The 14,794-nt window shown below is 49.2% G+C and overlaps 1 protein-coding gene and 1 long non-coding RNA gene across 5 annotated transcripts in view; one reads left to right on the top strand and one right to left on the bottom strand.

Annotated features, from left to right (window-relative positions):
* The window catches only part of LOC144508213 (uncharacterized), a 93,996-nt gene extending 92,440 nt beyond the window's left edge, over positions 1 to 1,556 (bottom strand). Inside the window, exon 1 of the long non-coding RNA XR_013500250.1 lies at positions 1,502 to 1,556. This is a non-coding gene — a long non-coding RNA (uncharacterized LOC144508213). The remainder of the gene's footprint in view (positions 1 to 1,501) is intronic.
* Positions 1,557 to 1,715: 159 nt separating this feature from the next.
* On the top strand, positions 1,716 to 13,811 carry LOC144508403 (claudin domain-containing protein 1-like). 4 transcript variants are annotated; one of them, XM_078236280.1, is made up of 5 exons: positions 1,716 to 1,845; positions 6,930 to 7,262; positions 9,719 to 9,826; positions 10,603 to 10,740; positions 12,966 to 13,811. In XM_078236280.1, exons 2-5 carry the CDS (start codon positions 6,956 to 6,958, stop codon positions 13,187 to 13,189), a joined length of 777 nt encoding a protein of 258 aa, XP_078092406.1. In that variant the 5' UTR covers positions 1,716 to 1,845; positions 6,930 to 6,955; the 3' UTR covers positions 13,190 to 13,811. The 4 variants fall into 4 exon arrangements, with proteins under 4 accessions (XP_078092406.1, XP_078092404.1, XP_078092407.1 ...); XM_078236278.1 differs by having other exon boundaries at positions 1,806 to 1,939; XM_078236281.1 differs by having other exon boundaries at positions 1,806 to 2,080.
* The last annotated feature ends 983 nt before the right edge of the window (positions 13,812 to 14,794 follow it).

The following is a 14,794-nucleotide window of genomic DNA, read 5'->3' as shown; positions in this document are numbered from 1 at the left end:
GGCGTATCACGACGGGCGGGAGAACACGGTCTCCATTCGCGATCTGGCCCCTGCAGGTACTACTTCCCACGGCCCCTCACCCCCAGCTCCAAACATTGTCCATGATGCACCAGAGTCGCAGCACGCTCATTTAGCCCCCGTGTATGGCACGCCTGAGCCCCAGGAGCAGCATTCACACACCCGGCAGTCTGAAGGCGCTACGGACGGCACCACCGCAGCCTCCTGAACCGGCACCACGGCTAACACTGCGGCAGTCGCAGCGGCAGATCAAGCCCCCGGAGAGACTGAACTTGTAATTTGAATCAATAACTTGTGACTGCCGTTCCACCACCTCGCCCCCGCCGAACTCTTTTTAAACAGGGGGCGAATGTGGTGAACCACTGTAACACTGTCTGTATATGGGATATGCCTGGGCACGCCCCTGCTGCCTTAATCTGGGGCTCCGCCCTCCTCGGGGTATAAAGGTGGCTGCTCTCCGCCCCTTTGCCTCAGTTCGAGTTAGCCATCGGTTTGGGAGTGCTTCTGTTCTTGTTAATAAAAGTCTGTTGTTCCGCAACCTCTAGTCTTTGCGTGTATCAATGGTGCATCAATCAGCAAGAAATTAGGAAGGAAAATCCCTTTGTTGCTAGGCGGATGGAGTATAGAATCGCGTTAGTCCTGTTACAGTAGTACAGGCATTGGTGAGACTGTGCATAGAGTACTGTGTACTGTTCTGATCTCCTTACTCCGAGGGATAGACTTGGAGGTAATTCAGAGAATGTTCATTAAGCCGATTCCTGGGATGAAGGTTTGGGCTTCCGAGGAAAAGTTGAGCAGGTTGGGTCTATACTCATTGGCGTTTCGAAGCATGAGAGGTGATCTTATTGAAAAATGTAAGATTCTGAGGGAGGTCAACATGCTAGGATTTGTCCTTTGCGGAAAAGAACAGAACTGGGGAGCACATTTGAAGGGTCCAACATTTTAGACTGAGGTGGAGAGGAGTGCCTTCTCTGAGGATCGTTAATCTACAGGATTCTCTTCCCAGAGCACAGTGGAGGCAAGGTCACGGAATACATTCAAGGCTGAGTTCAATAGATGTCTCATTTACAAAGCAGCAGACAACAAAGTGGAGTTGAGACAACTACCAGGTCAAACATTAATGGTGAAGCAAGCTGAAAGGCCGGCTCCTGCTCCAAAGTCATACATTCCTTACTGAATGCAGTAGTCTTGAGTGTGATTTAACAAAGGTGTGATGCAGGGTCAGTGTTTTTTTGTTTCGGGCAGTTCCCTTCCTTTTGGGGGCTGCCCCTTTCAATTTGTCCCTCAGTTTATTTGATTTAGTTTAATTGGTTGGTCAAAAAGATTGACTTACATCTGCGTTTGTGGGGAGGGGATGGAGAGACAGGATCGCTCGTTGGTTGCACTCAGTGGGATGGAGAGAGAAACTGAAAAAAAATTCCCACTTTACCCGCTTTAAATCACAGAAAAAATACAAAAATATCAGAACAAACCAGCCCAGTACCTTCAAAATGGCTGCTCTGGTCAGCATCACGTGACTTGCGGGCGGGACGGCCGCTGCCGTACAAGGAGAGGGGTCCAGGACAGAGCTGTCAATCACCCTGCCTGCCATGGAGACAAAGCGGAGGGGCGGAGTCTCATTCGTACGACGTCTTCAAACAGTCGATACCGAAATGGGTTACGTCAGAAGGTAGGCGAAGCCTGGCTTCTTGGCGTGACGTCAAATGTAGGCGGTGCCCAATTGGATTGACGCTGGAGTGAACGTGATGACGATTCACGCGCCGGAAGTGCCCTTCCTCCGCCGGACCGGAAGTGGTTGTGGAAGGCTGGAGCCTGGAGAGGCTGCGGGTAATGAAGGGTCTGGCTGGGGAGAGGAAACGAGTCGCCTGGGGCGGATATAGAGAGGCTGGGATTGTTCTCCTCAGAGCAGAGAAGGGCGAAGGTGAGGTGGTTCAGGCTGAGTGTCAGAGGGACCTTATTTACTTGCGCCTGAACTGCTTCCTCAGGTGGATGTGAAAGGTCTCTCTGTGTGGGTTGGGGGGTTCAGTTTTCTGGAATCCGGCCCCCTTCACATCAAACATAGGTAAAGAATGGGATGGCTCTCTTCAGGAGCGCTGGATGTCTCGCAGCCATCAGAGTGCTTTTTTTCATTCAAAGCCCCCTCATCGTTGTAATGTTGGAGCCAATTTGTGCATAGCAAGACCCCACAAACAGCATTTTGACAATGGACAGAGCATCTGTGTTTTTATTGTGTAAGGTTGATTGAGGATACCTGGGAATGAGGATGGGTAACTCATGGTGACTATTTTACATCAAGATGGGAGCGGGCAACTCTTGGTTTAATATCTCACCTGAAAAGTGGCACCCTCCAATGAGGATGGTGCTTTCTCCACCCACTGTCACCCTTGGTTTGCAAGTGAGAGTCGCCAAGTGGAACCCCAACCCATATGGTCCTGAGGAAAGTTCACTCGCCCACTGGGCCACGGCTGATACATGAATTGTGCCTCAATCAACAACAAGAAAAATGCAATTAACAGCAGGCAATTTCCACGTAGCAATTCAGTTGCTGTTTATGGCATTGATTTGGTTCATTATTGTCACATGTATTAGTATACAGTGAAAAGTATTGTTTCTTGCATTATACAAATAAAGCATACCATTCATGGAGAAGGAAAGGATAGAGTGCAGAATGTCATGTTACAGTCATAGCTGGGGTGTAGAGTAAGGTCAACTTAGTGCGAGGTAGGTCCATTCAAAAGTCTGATGGCAGCAAGGAAGAAGTTGCTCTTGAGTCAGTTGGTACGTGACCTCAGATTTTTGTATCTTTTTCTTGACGGAAGAAGTTGGAAGAGAGTATGCCCGGGGCGTGAGTATGCTGACTGCTTTTCAGAGGCAGCAGGAAGTATAGACAGAGTCAATGGATGGGAGGCTGTCTTGTGTGATGGATTGGGCTGCATTCACGACCTATTGTAGTTTCTTGCGGTTTTGGACAGAGCAGGAGCCATACCAATCTGTGAAACAACCAAACAGAATGCTTTCTATGGTACATCTGTAAAAGTTGGTGAGAGTCGTAGCTGACATGCCAAATTTACTTCATCTTCAGAGAAAGTAGAGGCGTTAGTAGGCTTTCTTAACTATAGTGTCGGCATGGGGAGACCAGGACAGGTTGTGGGTGATCTGGACACCTAAACTTGAAGCTCTCGACCATTTCTACTTCGTCCCTATTGATGTAGACAGGAGCATGTTCTCCACTACGCTTCCTGAAGTTGATTACTATCTTCTTCGTTTTGTTGACATTGAGGGAGAGATTATTGTTGCCCCACCATTCTTTAACTCGTCCCTGTACTCTGTCTCGTCATTATTTGAGATCCGACCCTCTATGATGATGTCATTAGCAACTTGAAAATCGAGTTGGAGGGGAATTTGACCACATAGTCAAAGGTGCGTAAAGAGTATAATAGGGGGCTGAGGACACAGCCTTACAGGGCACTGGTGTTAAGGATGGCCGTGGAGGTGGTGTTGTTGCCTATCTTTACTGATTGTGCTTTGTGGGTTAAGAAGTTCAAGATCCAGTTAGAGGGAGGAGCTGAGGCCCAGACCATGGAGTTTGGACATGTGTTTCGTAGGAATAATGGTGTTGAAGGCTGAGCTGTAGTCAAATAGGAATCTGATATAGGTGTCTTTGTAATCTATGTGTTCCAGGGTTGAGTGCAGGGTCAGTTGAAGCAACAACTTATGTAGTGTATTTAACATAATGAAACATCCCAAGGCCCTTCACTGCAGTGTTATAAACACAACATCATACCAAATCACAAGAGGATTTGGATTTAATTTATTATTTGATTTATTATTGTCACATGTATTAACATACAGTGAAAAGTATTGTTTCTTGCGCGCTATACAGACAAAACATACCATTCATAGAGAAGGAAACAAGAGAGTGCAGAATGTAGTGTTACAGTCATAGCTAGGGTGTCGAGAAAGATCAACTTAATGCAAGGTAAGTTCATTCAAAAGTCTGACAGCAGCAGGGATGAAACTGTTCTTGAGTCATTTGGTACGTGACCTCAGACTTTTGTATCTTTTTCCCGACGGAAGAAGGTGGAAGAGAGAATGTCCGGGGTGCGTGGGGTCCATAATTATGCTGGCTGCTTTGCCAAGGCAGTGGGAATTGTAAACTGAGTCAATGGATGGGAGCCTGGTTTGTGTGATGAATTGGGCTACATTCATGACCTTTTGTAGTTCCTTGCGGTCTTGGGCAGAGCAGGAGCCATACCCAGCAGTGATACAACCAGAAAGAATGTTTTCTATGGTGCATCTGTAAACGTTGGTGAGAACCGTAGCTGACGTGCCAAATTTCCTTCGTCTTCTGAGAAAGTAGAGGCGTTGGTGGACTTTCTTAACTACAGTGTTGGCATGGGGTGACCAGGACAGGTTGGTGATCTGGACACCTAAAAACCTGAAGCTCTCGACCCTTTCTACTCGTCCCCATTGATATAGACAGGGGCATGTTCTCCTTTATGCTTCCTGAAGTCAATGGCAATCTCGTTCATTTTGTTGACATTGAAGGAAAGATTATTGTTGCCGCACCAGTTCACCAGATTCTCTATCTCATTCCTGTACTCCGTCTCATCATTGTTTGAGATCCGACCCACTACGGTGGTGTTGTCAGCAAACTTGAAAATCGCATTGATGGGGAGTTTGGCTACACAGTCATAGGCGTATAAGAAGTATAGTAGGGGACCAGCTGACCAAAAGCTTGGCCAAACAGGAAGCTAATACAAAGTTTCTAAAAGGAGAAAAGTGAGAAGGGGAATCGTAGGGAAGGAATTCTCCAACTTTGTGACCAGGCAGCTGAAGGCATGACTGCCAGTAATGGAGCAACTACAATCGGATCAGAACAACAGGCCAGAGGTGGAAGCGCATCAAAATATCGGAGTGTTGTGGGGCTGAAAATGACAGTGATAAGCATTATCACTTATTTGTGCCACTTATTTGTCATTTATATTAATGATTTGGATGAGAATTTCGGAGGCATGTTCAATAAGTTTGCAGATAACACCAAGATTGGTGGCATAGTGAACAGTGAAGAATATTATCTACGATTGCAATGGGATCCTGATCAATTGGGCCAGTGGGCTGACGAATGGCAGATGGAGTTTAATTTAAATAAATGCGAGGTGATGCATTTTGGTAGATCGAATCAGGGCAGGACTTAATCAGTTAATGGTAGGGCATTGGGGAGCGTTATAGAACAAAGAGATCTTGGGGTACAGGTTCAAAGCTCCTTGAAAGTGGAGTCACAGGTGGATAGAGTGGCGAAGAAGGCATTCGTCATGCTTCGTTTCATTGATCAGAACATTGAATACTGGAGTTGGACGTCTTGTTGAAGTTGTATAAGACATTGGTAAGGCCACATTTGGAATAATGTGTATAGTTCAGGTCATCCTATTATAGAAAGAATGTTATTAAACTAGAAAGAGTGCAGAAATGCTACCAGGACTTGATGGTTTGAGTTATATGGAGCGGCTGGGAATTTTTCCCTGGAGCGTAGGATGTTTAGGGGTGATATTATTGAGGTCTATAAAATAATGAGGGGCATAGATAAAGTAAATAGTCAACATATTTTCCCAGAGGTGGGGGGGGGGTCTAAAACTAGAGGACATGGGTTTAAGGTGAGAGGGGAAAGATACAAAAGGATCCAGGGGGGCAATATTTTCTCACAGATGGTGGTGAGTGTCTGAAACAAGCTGCCTGAGGTAGTAATAGAGGCGGGTACAATTTTGTCTTTTAAAAAACATTTAGACAGTTACATGGGTAAGATGGGTATGGAGGGATATGGGCCAAATGCGGGCAATTGGGACAAGCTTAGTGGTTAAAAAAAGGGTGGCATGAACAAGTTGGGCCGAAGAATCTGTTTACATCCTGTGAACCTCTATGACTGAGACAATGGAGGAATTTGTAAACAAGGATCAAAATATTAAAGTCAAGACGTTGCTTGATCAGGAGCCAGTGTCCATCAGTGAACCCAGGAGCTGAGAGGAGAATGGGACTTGCTGCAAGTTATGACATGGGGCAGTTTTGGATGGATCTCAGGATAGAATGTGGGAGACCAGCTAGGAGCATGTTAATCGTCAAGTCTAGAGTTAGTGAAGCGTGGATGAGGGCCTCAACAGCAATGACCTGAGACAGGGAAGAAGTTGATGTGGAGCTGGAAGTAGATGTTTTTCGTGATGGCATGAATGTGTAACTGGAAGCTCACCTTGGGATCAAATGTGATACCAAGGTTGTGAAAACACTCTCTGAAGCTCACTGTTACCAGGGAGAGGGGTGGAGAAGTTTTAACTAAAGGACTTAATTGATTGTGAAATACTTTGGAATATTCAGAGATCATGCAAGGCATTATAGACAGGGGAATGCCAGCCTCCGCCAGGATCCCTCAAACAATGACAGCGTGATTGTCTGTATCTGCAAAGGCGCCTCTCTGTTTCACTGCCCACTCCCTGATTTTTGACTGAGCTGCGTTTCCACATGCTTGACCTGTCTGTGTGTGTCTGCCTCTCTCTCTCTCTGTCTGTATGTTCAGTTGGCACAAGTTTGATCTCTCTGTACTGTGCTTACTCACTATTTTGTTCTATTCTGTCTAGCCTACTCATTTACGCTCTCCCACTCTCAAGCCGCTCGCTGTTGCTCTTATTTGACCTTGCATCTTTTAATGTGCCCATTCTAGTTGGCTGTCCTGCATCTGTACTCACTTCCTCTGTCCTGCTTTCTGCAACCCCTGCCTCCCCTCTACCACCTTCTCTCCTCTGCTGCTCATTTCCTAATCCTCTCTTCTCCCCCTCCTCTTCTTTGCCCCTCGTTCCCCCCCCCCCCCTCTATTTTCACTACCCCCTCACTCCCTTTGTTTTAATCTGTCTGTCTTCCCACAGTTGGCACAAGCTGAACCACCGATGCAATGGTGGACAACCGGTTTGCCACGGCGCTGGTGATTGGCAGTGTCCTGGCGCTGATCTCGGCGGTGTACATCGCCGCGGCCATTGGAACCGATCACTGGTATGAGTACCGGAGCCCGTTCAGCCTGTCCGAGACAAATGATACCAACCTGCACTTGACAAATCCACCCAGCGAGGAGTTTAAGAGTGAGGACAGTGACGAGTATATGTACTCCCGTGCACTCTACAAGTACAATGGCACCATCGGCCTGTGGAGCAGATGTATCAGTGTCCCCGAGGAGGGGTACTGGTTCAAACCCCCACCACAAGGTTTGTATATACTTTCGCCTTTCTCTGCCTACACCTCTCTGAATCAGGGTCATTCCCTCTGTCTCTCTCACTCACACTGTACAACTGTACGCAGTATACTGGGAGAACTGTCAACCCCTCACCCTCCATGTTCATCCCCCTTCCAGGAGCACAGCCTGGTTCTGCCCCTGACCACCCAGGGGGCTTCAATGGGTTCTGGTCCGTTTTGGTGGGGACCATATGTGATCCCCACCAGTGTAGAGGTCAGAAAGCTAAGTGAGCTTGGATTATTACTCATAACATTAAAATGAGGTAATTGCAAGGCTGATTATGCCGGCCGAACTCAGCGGCAATATCGGGAGAGACGGGAAATCAGGCATGAGCCCAATTTTTCGCCCCCTCGCTCATATTCCCTATCCCGCTACGCACAGCAGGTGGAAAAATACTGCCTGTCAAATTCTGACAGGGTGGGAGAGACTGGTTGTAGGATTGTAGTTTGAGATAAAGCATCAGCCATGATCAAGCTGAATAGCCGCCTCCTGCTCCTATTTTTTATATTACTATTTTCTGAATTAAGGATTTGATTCCAATAATTTTCCCACAATTGACATTAAGCTAACACCTTAAAGCACCGGGATTAAATGTCTTCCAATCCTCTGGCAGCCCTCCTGTCAACCCGGGGAATTGAATTGTGATGGTCAGAACCTCCACAGTTTCTTCCCTTCCTCCTAGTGGTGTCCGAGGCCAAAATATGTTCAGCCACTTCTTCAATGGCTTTCCTCCCATCATAAGGTCAGAAGAGGGGATGTTCAGCACCATTCACAAGTCCTCAGATACTGAAGCAGTCCATGTCCAAATGCAACAAGACCTGATCAATATCCAGACTTGGGCTGAGAAGTGGCAACTAACATTCCCACCACATAATTGCAAGGCAAAGACCATCTCCAGCAAGAGAGCATCCATCCATTGCCCGTTGACATTCAGTGGCATTGCCGTCGCTGAATCCTGGGGAATTACTGTTGACTAGAAACTGAACTGGACGAGCCACATAAGTACTGTGGGTACAAGTACAGGTCGAAAGCTAGGAATCCTGTGGTGAGTAACTTGCCTCCTGACTCATCAAAGCCTCCGAAAGCTTGTGGCTTTTGCTACCAAATGGACCTGTTGGACTTTAACCTGGTGTTGTTAAACTGACTCATCAAAGCCTGTCAGAGAATCCCATAGAATCCATACAGTACAGAATGAGGCTATTTGGCCCATAGAGTCTACACTGACTCTCCAAAAGAGCATGTTGCCCAAGACCAGCTCTGTGCCTTATCACTGGAGCCCCACACATTTACCATGGCCAATCCGCCTAACCTAACTTTGGACTGTAGGAGAAAACTGAAGCACCCGAAGGAAACCCACGTAGCCACAGGGAAAACGTGTAAACTCCACACAGACAGTCACCCAGAGACGGAATGGAACCTGGGTCCCGGGCGCTGAGGCAACAGTACTAACCATTGTGCCACCGTGCCATCGTCTTCTACAAGGCACAAGTTAGCAGTGTGATGAAGTACTCTTGAAGAGTGCAGCTCCAGTAGCACTCAAGAAGCACGACACCATCCAGGACAAATCAGCCCATTTAATAGATACGCTTTCCACAAAGATTCACTCTCTGCATCACAAATGCACAGTAGTAGCAGTGTGCACCATCTACCGAATGTACTAGAACTCACTCTTTGGGCAACACCTTCCAAACCCATGACCACAACCATCTTGGAGGACAAGAGCAGCAGGCACATGGGAACACCACCACCTGCACGTTTCCCTCCAAGTCACTCAGCATCCTGACTTGGAGTTGTATTGGCCATTCCTTCACTTTTGCTGGGTCAAAATCCGAAACTCCCTCCCTTACAGCACTGTGGTTGTGCCGCATGGACTAAGAAGGCGGCAATTAAAGATGGGCAATAAATGCTGGTGTAGCCGGCGACACCCACCTCGTGTGAGTGAAAAAACTACCCATGTCCCCCTGGGAGCATTGTACTGGGTTAGAGAGTAAGGACTGCGGGACTGCTGCATTGTTTTGGGGTCAGTACTGTGGTAGCATGGCACTGATGGAGGGTGAGTAATGAGGGAGTGCTGCGCAGTTGGAAGGCCAATACTATGGGGATGCAGTGGTTCAAGATGACAGCTCTCCACCATCTTCGCAAGGACAATTAGAGATGGGTAAAAAATGCTGGCCAGCCAGCAATACCCACATCCCATAAAAGAATGAAAACCTGGAACATGTTTCATGTGGACTTGGTGATTTCTCGATTTTTTTCAGAGTCTATCTCTTTAATACTTCCTTTTTCTGGAATGCTTGTTTTATCCAAGATTCCTCAATAACTACAACGCCACCACTCGCCTTGCCTCTTTGCCTCCCTCCCTTTTCTCCCTCTCTTAGGAATGCAGTCTGAATTGCTGACTTGGATTTTCCCTACATTGTGTTTCAGATGTGAAACAGGAGACATTGTGTGTCAGCTTCTCTTTACAAGACCAGTTCACACCTAAGTACGCACAGATCGGAAATCACAACAGTGGAGTTGATTACGTGAGAACCTGTGAGTTTGCTTTGCTGTTTGTCCATGTGTTGTGTGCAAGATATAGTTTGTTCTCCGAGTGTTCCTCCTTCGCCCTCCCCCCTCCCCGTCCTGATATCCAGAATTATCATGGAGAAACTCCCATCCCAACCTGTCACACAACATTGACACTCTGCCGAACCCAGCACAGCAGAGGGACATTGCCCAGCCCCTCAAGCATGTTCATAGAATCCCTGGAGGAGGCCATTTGGCCAATACATCTGCGCAAACAACAATCCCACCCAGGCCCCATCCCTGTAACCCTACGTATTGACTCTGCTAGTCCCATCTGACACTAAGGGGCAATTTAGCATGGTCAATCAACTTAACCTGCACATCTTTGGCATGTGGGAGGATGTCGGCGCACGCAGAGAAAACGCACACAGACATGGGGCGAACGTGCAAACTCAACACAGTCGGTCACCCGAGGCTGGAATCTAACTTGGGTGCCTGGCACTGAGGCGCAGCAGTACTAACCACTGTGCCACAATGCCACCCTTGCACAAGAACAGGAAGAGGCCATTCAGCCCCTCGAGCCTGTTAAACAAGAACATGAGGCCAACCAGCCCTTCGAGACTGTTGCACAATAACAAAAGGAGGCCAATCAGCTCCTTGAGCCTGTTATACAGGAAGCCCTTCTCCCTGGACAACATCAAAGTGTTGTAATATGTGAGCTGCAGTTACCTTATTCTACAAATGTTAAGAGATCTTGCTTTCTTTGTCCCTCTCCTGCTCTCCCCCTCTCTTTTTCTTCACAGACCTGAGTCGCTGTCAGATTCTGCTCCCATTCATCAGCTTAGGGCTGATGTGTCTCGGAGCGTTGATTGGATTGTGTGCATGTTCCTGTCACACCCTCTATCCAGCCGTTGGAACTGGAGTGCTACATCTTCTGGCAGGTAAAGTTTAAAGGCAGCCTCGCCCTCAGCCACAGCCAACCCCAACATCTCCATGCTCCCTTACTACAACTCTCCAATGGTGCTGCGCTCCCTCAGTACTGACCCTCTGACAGTGCAGCACTCCCTCAGTACTGACCCTCTGACAGTGCTGCACTCCCTCAGTACTGACCCTCTGACAGTGCAGCACTCCCTCAGTACTGACCCTCTGACAGTGCGGCACTCCCTCAGTACTGACCCTCTGACAGTGCGGCACTCCCTCAGTACTGACCCTCTGACAGTGCGGCACTCCCTCAGTACTGACCCTCTGACAGTGCGGCACTCCCTCAGTACTGACCCTCTGACAGTGCGGCACTCCCTCAGTACTGACCCTCTGACAGTGCGGCACTCCCTCAGTACTGACCCTCTGACAGTGCGGCACTCCCTCAGTACTGACCCTCTGACAGTGCGGCACTCCCTCAGTACTGACCCTCTGACAGTGCGGCACTCCCTCAGTACTGACCCTCTGACAGTGCGGCACTCCCTCAGTACTGACCCTCTGACAGTGCGGCACTCCCTCAGTACTGACCCTCTGACAGTGCGGCACTCCCTCAGTACTGACCCTCTGACAGTGCGGCACTCCCTCAGTACTGACCCTCTGACAGTGCAGTCCTCAGTGCTGAGCCTCTGGCAGTGCCTATTTGGAAGAAAATGGACTAGTTAGTGACTGGCATCCTGGTTTTGAATGGGGAAGGACCTGTCTCACCAACTTGAATTTTTTGAAGAGGGACAAAGATAATTGATGAGGGAAGGGCGGTGGATCTAGTTTAAATGGACTTTGGTAAGGCATTTGACAAGGTTCCTCTTGACAGACTGGTACAAATCTAAAATCCCTTGGGATTCGGGGTGGGCTGGCTAGATGGATACAGAACTGGCTTGTTTATAGAAGACAAAGAATAGAAATGGAAGGGTGTTTTCAGAATGGAGATCTGTAGCTAGTGGTGTTCCACAAGGATCAGTGCTGGGACCTCTGTTGTTTGTAGTACATATAAATGATCTGGAGGAAAATGTGGGTGGTCTGATTAAGTTTGCGAATGACATGAAGATTGGTGGAGTTGCTGATGGTGCCGTTGATTGTCAGAGGATACAACTGGATATAGCTAGACTGGAGACCTGGGCACAGAAATGGCAGATGGAGTTTAATCCAGACAAATGCGAGGTGATGCATTTTATTAGGATCAAATTTATGTGTCAGTTATACTGTAAATGGCAGAACCCTTAGGAACATGAACAAACAGGGGAATCTGGGCATGCAGGTCCACAGTTCCCTAAAAGTGGCAACACAGGTGGCCAAGGTGATTAAGAAGGCACATGGAATGAGCTGGGGCATTGAGTACAAGAGTTGGGAAATCATGTTGCAGCTATGTAAAACCTTGGTTAGGCCTTGTTTGGAGTATTGTGTCATTACATTACCAGAAGGACGTGGAAGCTTTGGAGAGAGTGCAAAGAAGGCTCACCAGGATGTTGTCTGGTCTCAAGGGTATTCACTATGAAGAGAAGTTGAATAAACTGGGATTATTTTCACTGGAAAGACAGGGGCTGAGGGGAGAACTGATAGAAGTCTACAAAATTATGAGAGGCATAGACAGGTAGGATAGTCAGAGGCTTTTTCCAAGGGTGGAAGTGTCAATTACAAGGGCGCGCAGGTTCAAGCTGAGAGGGTGAAAGTTTAAGTGAGATTTGCGGGGGAAGTTTTTCACGCAGAATGTGATGGATGCCTGGACACGTTGGCAAAGATGGTGGTGGAAGCAGGCACATTAGCAACATGTAAGGCAACTGGATGGATACCTGAATACAGACCGGGTAAGGAGAGGTTTCTGTAGTTTAGTTAGGGCATTATGATCGGCACAAGTTTGGAGGGCCGAAGGGCATGATCCTATGCTGTATTTTTCTTTGCTCTTTGTATGAATACTTGGAGAGACATTTGAAGCCACGACCTTTGGACTTCGAATCAGTTTGTTTTTATGTCATATGCCAAAATATAGATTGTATGAAGAGATTGAACCCACTTGAGAGCAAACCAATCACTCATGATGTTTAATAACCATTGGATTATGTTGTGCGGAATGGCACCTCCTGATGTTGAACCCAAATCTGAGTGTTTGAGGAGGTTGTCTTAATTTATTCACATGGTATTTTGGTTGGTGTATCTGCTGTTGTGACCTTCTCTCTGGTTTTTCCTCTGCCAGGACTCTGTACACTCGCTACCGTGGCCTGTTTTGTTGCCAATGTTGAACTCCTGCACGCCAAGACCCAGGACCCGCAGTTGCTCCCGAAGGGAGATTATGGCTGGTCTTTCTGCCTGGCCTGCGTCTCTGCCCCTCTCCAGCTCATGGCTGCTGCCCTCTTTATCTGGGCAGCCAGGACCGACCGGACAGAATACAGCCGGATGAAGTTGTACCGTGTGGCATAGCTGCGATCTGGATGTCACGCACTCTGCCTTCGACCCATATGGACACGCACGTAAATCATGTTTAGAAATCTGTGCTGTTAAGGAGCTGGCTCCTGATCCTTCTCTCCACACTGATCAATCACGAAGGTCTCATCCCAATCCGTTACCCAAAGAACCCTGGGGAAGTTGTTTCATGTCAGTAGTTCTGTCTCACTTGCACTTTCCAGCCTTCCCAGATACGATATTGATAAATGATTCACCATTTTGGGAATCCCTCTCGCAGCAAGAGGAGGTCGCAAAGCACTTTACAGCCAATGAAGTTGTTCATTTGAAATGTGGTCACTTGTAATAGGTAACCTAGCAGCCAGTCAGTGCACAGCCAGCTCAAACAAAGAGCAATGTGATGATCAGATTATCTGTTGCTTCAGTGATGTTGGTTGTGAGATGAATCATGGACCCCAGGAAGTTCTCCGCACTTCTATTCTTCAGTCATGGTTGTGGGATCTTCCCTGAACACTTGAGAGAGCAGGTGGTCTTCTGTTTAATATCCCATCAGAAGTACACTGCAGGACTCTCACTGCTGTCCCTAAAACAGTGCAGCACTCCGACTCTCCAGCAGTGCAGCGCTCTCTCAGCCCTGACCCGCTGGCAGTGCAGCAGCTCCCTCAGCCCTGACCCGCTGGCAGTGCAGCGCTCCCTCAGCCCTGACCCGCTGGCAGTGCAGCGCTCCCTCAGCCCTGACCCGCTGGCAGTGCAGTGCTCCCTCAGCCCTGACCCGCTGGCAGTGCAGCGCTCCCTCAGCCCTGACCCGCTGGCAGTGCAGCGCTCCCTCAGCCCTGACCCGCTGGCAGTGCAGCACTCCCTCAGCCCTGACCCGCTGGCAGTGCAGCGCTCCCTCAGCCCTGACCCGCTGGCAGTGCAGCAGCTCCCTCAGCCCTGACCCGCTGGCAGTGCAGCGCTCCCTCAGTCCTGACCCGCTGGCAGTGCAGCGCTCCCTCAGTCCTGACCCGCTGGCAGTGCAGCACTCCCTCAGTCCTGACCCGCTGGCAGTGCAGCGCTCCCTCAGCCCTGACCCGCTGGCAGTGCAGCGCTCCCTCAGTCCTGACCCGCTGGCAGTGCAGCGCTCCCTCAGTCCTGACCCGCTGGCAGTGCAGCGCTCCCTCAGCCCTGACCCGCTGGCAGTGCAGCAGCTCCCTCAGCACCGACCCTCTGGCAGTGCAGCAGCTCCCTCAGCACCGACCCTCTGGCGGTGCAGCAGCTCCCTCAGCACCGACCCTCTGGCGGTGCAGCAGCTCCCTCAGCACCGACCCTCTGGCAGTGCAGCAGCTCCCTCAGCACCGACCCTCTGGCAGTGCAGCTGCTCCCTCAGCACCGACCCTCTGGCGGTGCAGCAGCTCCCTCAGCACCGACCCTCTGGCAGTGCAGCAGCTCCCTCAGCACCGACCCTCTGGCAGTGCAGCAGCTCCCTCAGCACCGACCCTCTGGCGGTGCAGCAGCTCCCTCAGCACCGACCCTCTGGCAGTGCAGCAGCTCCCTCAGCACCGACCCTGGCGGTGCAGCAGCTCCCTCAGCACCGACCCTCTGGCAGTGCAGCAGCTCCCTCAGCACCGACCCTCTGGCAGTGCA

This window comes from Mustelus asterias, chromosome 20 (assembly GCF_964213995.1).
Source record: "Mustelus asterias chromosome 20, sMusAst1.hap1.1, whole genome shotgun sequence".
In the NCBI taxonomy this organism is placed as follows: domain Eukaryota; kingdom Metazoa; phylum Chordata; class Chondrichthyes; order Carcharhiniformes; family Triakidae; genus Mustelus; species Mustelus asterias.
The sequence above is the reverse complement of the archived record's forward strand: the minus strand, read 5'-3'. Positions and strand labels throughout refer to the sequence as shown.

Excerpts from the sequence above, each read along its gene's own strand:
- LOC144508403 (XM_078236280.1), top strand. The coding sequence starts at position 6,956 with ATGGTGGACAACCGGTTTGCCACGGCGCTGGTGATTGGCAGTGTCCTG. Across the intron at positions 7,263-9,718 it reads GTTCAAACCCCCACCACAAG|ATGTGAAACAGGAGACATTG; the intron begins GTTTGTATATAC and ends ATTGTGTTTCAG. Across the intron at positions 9,827-10,602 it reads AGTTGATTACGTGAGAACCT|ACCTGAGTCGCTGTCAGATT; the intron begins GTGAGTTTGCTT and ends TTTTCTTCACAG.